The following is a 6955-nucleotide window of genomic DNA, read 5'->3' as shown; positions in this document are numbered from 1 at the left end:
TAATCTTCAAACTCAGGACCCCACCCAGTTCAGGTTTGCAAAAGGCAGATCATGTCTCCTAAACTTGATAGACTTCTTTGAAGCAGTCACCAAAGCCGTAGATGAGAGTAAGGTGGTTCACACAGCCTATCCAGATCTCGCCAAGGCTTTCAACACCATCCCCCACTCTGGAATTATAGATAAACTCACTAAACTTGGTATAACTCCCTATGTCACAAGATGGGTTGCCAACTGGCTCACTGACAGAACCCACACTGTGAAAGTAGTAGACTCCAAATCCAACTTCAGACCAGTGACAAGTGGAGTACCACAGGGTCCATTCCTGGGTCCTCTCCTGTTTGGTATCTACTTCTCTGAAGTACAGGCCAACACAGAAGGCCTTTGGCTAATGAAGTTCACAGATGACTGCAAACTAGGAGCCATAATCAAAACTCCAAAAGATATGGACATCCTACAAAAGGGCCTCGCTGAGACAGATGCCTGGTGTCAAAGCCATGGCCTCAAGCTCAATGCCAAAAAGTGCATTGTCATCCCTTTTGGTAAAAACTCAATACCCATGAACTACGACATAGGTGTTAGTCTACTTAATACCAAAAGTGTGATAAGAGACCTTGGGACACAGGTGGACAGTAGTCTCTCCTTTGATAATCACATCGCCACAGTAGTCTGGAAATCCTTCTACGTGGCACACCTCTTCACAAAAGGGTTTCTCATCCAGGAAAAAAAGAGGTCATTGTTCCCCTCTACTCATCACTCATTAGACCCATTATAGAATACAATGCCCCTTTTGTTATGTACCTCACAAGACATCTACAACAACTGGAAAGGCCACAGAAATACCTCACAAAGAGGATTACCAGCCTCAAACAGATACCCTATGCAGACCATCTCAAAAAACTGCAGCTTTACTCCGTTGCATATTGCCTACCCAGAGACGATCTCTGCCTAACACACAAAGCTATGTCAAACCCAGAGCTTTTAGACATGCTCCACTTAAAGCAATTCCCAATCCCTACGAGCTACACGTTCTTGGGACCTAAACCTTGTCACCACAATAAACAGAACATGCTGGAAGGATAGATTCCTGTCCCAGAGACTTCCCATACTCTGGAACAAACTACCTATCTATATCAAACAAAGCTCCTCATCAGCACTCTTCAAGAAAAATCTTGATGATTGGATGGGAGATATGAAATTCACCCCAGGGATCACTTCTGTGGCTCTGCTCGACAGTGGTACAGGAAAATAATTTTCTTGGGTGACGAAAGCCAGGGTACCTTTGGCTAGGCTTATATAGGCCCTAGGGCCAATAGCCTAGTACCTACCTATGAACCTATGAATCTGTACCTTGCTGTGACGCCTTCGTTAATGAAGGTCATTGTACTACATCTGTAGTTTGCTGTGATGCCTTCATTAATGAAAGCCATTGTACTGCATCTGTACCGTGATGTGATGCCTTCGTTAATGAAGGTCATTGTACTATCTATCCCTTGCTGTGATGCCTCCGTTAATAAAGGGCATTGTACTACATCTGTACCTTGCTGTGATGCCTTTGTTAATGAAGGTCATTGTGCTACATCTGTACCTTGCTGTGATGCCTTCATTAATGAACGTCATTGTACTACATCTGTACCTTGCTGTGATGCCTTTGTTAATGAAGGTCAGTGTGCTACATTTGCACCTTGCTGTGATGCCTTCATTAATGACGGTCATTGTACTACATCTGTACCTTGCTGTGATGCCTTTGTTAATGAAGGTCATTGTGCTACATCTGCACCTTGCTGTGATGCCTTCACTAATGAAGGTCATTGTACTACATCTGTATCTTGCTGTGATGCCTTTGTTAATGAAGGTCACTGTGCTACATCTGTACCTTGCTGTGATGCATTCATTAATGAAGGTCATTGTACTACATCTGTACCTTGCTGTGATGCATTCATTAATGAAGGTCATTGTACTACATCTGTACCTTGGTGTGATGCCTTTGTTAATGAAGGTCATTGTGCTACATCTGTACCTTGCTGTGATGCCTCTGTTAATGAAGGTCATTGTACTACATCTGTACCTTGCTGTGATGCCTTCATTAATGAAGGTCATTGTACTACATCTGTACCTTGCTGTGATGCATTCATTAATGAAGGTCATTGTACTACATCTGTACCTTGCTGTGATGCCTTTGTTAATGAAGGTCATTGTGCTACATATGCACCTTGCTGTGATGCCTTCATTAATGAATGTCATTGTACTACATCTGTACCTTGCTGTGATGCATTGATTAATGAAGGTCATTGTACTACATCTGTACCTTGCTGTGATGCCTTTGTTAATGAAGGTCATTGTACTACATCTGTACCTTGCTGTGATGCCTTTGTTAATGAAGGTCATTGTACTACATCTGTACCTTGCTGTGATGCCTTTGTTAATGAATGTCATTGTACTACATCTGTACCTTGCTGTGATGCCTTTGTTAATGAAGGTCATTGTGCTACATCTGCACCTTGCTGTGATTCCTTTGTTAATGAATGTCATTGTACTACATCTGTACCTTGCTGTGATGCCTTTGTTAATGAAGGTCATTGTGCTACATCTGCACCTTGCTGTGATGCATTCATTAATGAAGGTCATTGTACTACATCTGTACCTTGCTGTGATGCCTTTGTTAATGAAGGTCATTGTGCTACATCTGCACCTTGCTGTGATTCCTTTGTTAATGAATGTCATTGTACTACATCTGTACCTTGCAGTTATTTGCACAGAGGTGGCCTCCGTATAGTATATTATGCAATGTTTTACTCGGTTCTATTTGAAAGTCTAGTCCTGGAGCATGTCACTGAGGGAGCTAGCACCACCCTTAGGAAGCTAATGTGAAAAATAAATGTCACTAATGAAAAAAAATTCAGACTCAAGCAGAGGTCAGAATGCACCCTATTAATTAAACAGCCACAAGATCTACCTGGAATTAACAGCATGCATACACCTGTTTTCCTTCTCCATCAAAATAAGCCTCTTATCTCTAATTCAATAGGGTTGTGCCCCTCCTCACCCATGAAATATACTAACTCAACCAGATAACCCGATGCAATAAATGAACTTTGATATAAGTCAATGACTGGACCTGTACTGTCATTAAGAAAGCGTAATTTTCAAGATTTATATTTCTCTTTAAAACTTCAAAGATTAGAAGCTCCTTCCACTAAGAGGATTGCAGTTACAGATTTCATTACAGATATCATGTTCTTGGGGTTTTTTTTGTTTGTTTACTATTTGTTAACCAAGTAGGCAGACTAGTCTACTGACCCTCTTCAGCCTCCCACCAGGATTGGTGAAAACTCCAATGCTACAATGTTGCAGACATTTCCATGTGGGAAGAGGAGTGGATGTATTGATCTATGACCTTTATGAATCTGTCATAGGGATTCCCTACATGCGGAAACATACTCAGGCAATAATAGTCAAACATTTCAGTCTTCACTTATTTCAGTAAACTCTGCTTTATTTGCCTTACTGTAACAATGCCACAGGGAAATATCTCAACTGAAATTATATATATTGTTTTCTGACAGTTCTGTTTCTGAAAATTGCATGGTATCATTATAAACACTAGCTTGTATGAGATTATGAAGAAAGGGCGTTTAAATCATATCTGTATCTTTAATGGTCTGAATGTAGTGACACTATACAGTGATCGTTAAATGGTGCTTGATGAGCTTGACAGGGAAGGGGCATGACGGTATTATGGTCACACTTTAAATTCTCCTGAGTAGGGCCCCCAAGTTGAAACTTGCTGGGGGCCCCCAAAATGCTAGCATTGGCCCTGCTCCCAGTGCACTAGAAGGAAAATCCACTGACCTTGTTGAGAGGACAAATGCTTGATAGAGTGTAAAAATACACTACTTTATCCAATAACTAGCTAGATAATGAATTCAGATGAAGTAAATCGGTACAACAGACAATAAGAGGCAAAATGCACTTTTTCAATATAAGCACAAGGAAAGGCAAATAAATAATTCAAATAAAACACTCGAGATAACAGCAGTGTGGGAGGATCTTATTAAGCTCAATTTACAGTCAGGATGGGAAGCTTAAAATCACCAGGTTTAAGAATAAGACCAACAAACAGGAGGGTGTGTGGGAAACCCCTGCACCTTAGCACCCTAGCACAGAATCACCACAATGGAATACTTTATGCAGGCTTGAAATCCTTCAGAAAAAGACAAAGGCCCAGAGTTTCACTTTGCAGTTAAGTATCACTCAGGAGACCATTCAAATTAGCCAATGAAAAACATGTGAAATATGAGCTTAGCTAATTTAAGTGTCTGCCTCTCACACAGAACCAAACTACCAGGCAAAGATTTCTTAAAACAGAACATTTAATTTCTTCCTTAAATAATACTATGATATAAGTTACCTCACATACAAACTACTTGGGATGCCAATCTTAAATTTGATTAACATATACACAACATCATAGTGAAAACCCATCCAAAACTAGGAACCCTACATAGAGTAAAGAAATTCCTTACAAACTGAAAATACAAAAGAAGTTCACATAGTGTTGTCAGAATCAAAAAGCACACTGTCCTTAAACCAATTTCAGTAATAAATTCACAACAACAGTACCTTTGAGGAAAACATCTTGTAGTGAAAAAACAGGCTGCCGAGTGTTGAAAGAACAAGACTGGAGTTGTAACAGCGCACCACCTTAAACAGTTTGAGTATTAAATTCATAACGGTAGTACCATCCAAGAAAAACCTCTTGTGAAAAAACAGGCTGCTGAGTCTTCCAACATAGTCTTCCACAGAACCAGAATACAAAAGTGCCCACCCCCTTTCAATCTATCTTGCTCTTTTAAAATTAGTGGCTCTGCACTTCGACAGCTAAAACCTGTTACACCCTTTCACATCTAACTGCTTAGTGCACACTGCAGTGTTTAGGATATTAATCCATTATTTTTATCTTACCTTTAAACATCTAATGCAAGACCACCAGTTACTGGAGACCCCACATTCTGCCTTTCAGTAGGCATCTTGGGATCAGTGCTTCTGTTTTCTCCTGGTGAGAGAAGGAGTGCAGTTACATTATTTCCTGGAGGCTGCTGATCACCAGAAAGCCTAATAACTGCTTTATAGGTGACCGTTTGGAATGTGTGCTTGTATTCGGTTCCTGGTGATATAAGGAGCAGAGTGCATTGATTTCTGACAGTTTCTGGTTGGACAGTGAATGTCTGTGCTTAATGTTTCTGATTGGTCTGGTTGCTATTTAAGGCATCTACCAGGAAAAGGCTACAACAAGACTACAGACCCTTGCATAATCTGGGACAAGACTGTGGGTCACCACACAGGCCGTGACCTGCTTCTTACCAAGAGATAGGTGCTAATGTTTTGCTTCTGGTGAGAAAAGAAGCAAAGGAGTATTGTATCCCAACAGAGTGAAGCTGTGATGAGACCAGCATTAGTAGCAGCCATTCAGGTGACTCCCCTCTTTTCATCATTCTTGACAAGCTAATTCTTTGTTTTCAGTAAGTACTGCTTGATTTGTTTCTAACTTCAGAATATCTGCCTAAATACATCATCCTTAAATTTTCAGGGTCCACGGATTAGTTTCCCCTCAAGTGTTTGGCAGTGCTCTGTACAGACTCTGCCGCTTTGAGTGACATTTTCCTGTAAAAGCACAACTGAGATTTCTACATTACTTAGTTGCACAGTGGACAACTAGTTTGCAGTGACAAGCACTGTCCCCATAGTTGCAAACCAGATACTAGTGACATTAATTGATATTCTCACTCCAACTGTCTAATCAATAAAAAAGGGTCTGTTGTCATGGATATGAACTTTCCTTTTCCACAGTTTCTGTTACCCACTTGGTGGATATAGGCATCCTCAGGCAATGTAGAAATTGCTTCATGTTTACTGATAACCAGTTAATTCTCAAACAAACTGATATGGTATGAGAGATGCATTTACACAATGTCATTGGGGGTAAAGCTCTCACATAAGAGTACTTCTAATGTCAATAAGTTGTCAGTAGTACACATGCTGCACCCATCACACACACTTCAAAGCAGACATATCGACCCACATATACTCAGGCACTTAAATGTAACCTTCCTAAACAACAAAGACCTAGAAGAAGTACATATAACAAATACCTTCAGCAGCCCCAAATGCACTCTTTCAAAATAACACCCACATCAACACACAGAGCTACATCTCATGGAGCCTCTACCTCTAAGCCCATAGGGCAAGCCACCATACAATCTAACATTCTAGTCATAGGAGACTCCATCGTGAGACACACTGATGTCCCTCTCACCAGGCTGAGTAAGGAGAAAGTCACTGTGAGTTGCTTATCAGGGGCTAGGATCTGCCACATTATGCATGCACTCGAGTCATTGGACCACAAGTACCGATATGACTCAGTCATAGTCCATGTGGGAGTAAATGACCTGAGACATACCTCCCTAGACGATATGAAGAGAGACATCATGGAGCTTTCAGAATATGTGTCTCAGGCTGGTATGAGCCTAGCACTGAGCAGCATTTTGCCTTCTCAAAGGATGATGACACAATATGAACAAAAGTTGATTGAATTTAATAATTGGCTTAGTTTCTGGTGTTATTCTAAGGGGGGTGCAATATTTGTCAGCATGGAAGGAGATGGTCAACAAAGCATGCTGCTTTGCCAGGGATGGTCTGCACCTCTCCCCTCTAGGCTTTCAAATATTAGCTAAAACATTGCGTGTAAAAGTGGAAAAGACCAGAAACATAAAAAAAAAAAAACACTTCAGTCCAGAAACTCGTGCCCCAGTAAGGTTATTAGAATCCACACATTTATTCAAAACAACATAAATTCACAAGTTCAGTAAGGTAAGCGCTTTCATCTGATAGAATACTTTGTCAAAGCCAAAAGTGCTTACAAACCACATTCATTAAATAATATTAATTAAAATACCGC

The 6955-nt window shown here is 40.6% G+C and overlaps 1 protein-coding gene across 1 annotated transcript; it reads left to right on the top strand.

The window, feature by feature from the left end:
- The first annotated feature begins 1404 nt into the window (after positions 1 to 1404).
- Positions 1405 to 2868, top strand: LOC122814508 (keratin-associated protein 10-6-like). Its single transcript, XM_044087081.1, has one exon. It carries the CDS (start codon positions 1405 to 1407, stop codon positions 2866 to 2868), a length of 1464 nt encoding a protein of 487 aa, XP_043943016.1.
- Positions 2869 to 6955: the final 4087 nt, after the last annotated feature.

The sequence above is a fragment of the Protopterus annectens genome, chromosome 10.part0, assembly GCF_019279795.1.
Source record: "Protopterus annectens isolate FY-2018-M chromosome 10.part0, PAN1.0, whole genome shotgun sequence".
Lineage (NCBI taxonomy): Eukaryota > Metazoa > Chordata > Ceratodontiformes > Protopteridae > Protopterus > Protopterus annectens.
Note: the sequence above shows the minus strand (reverse complement) of the source record. Positions and strands in the feature narration are given on the sequence as shown.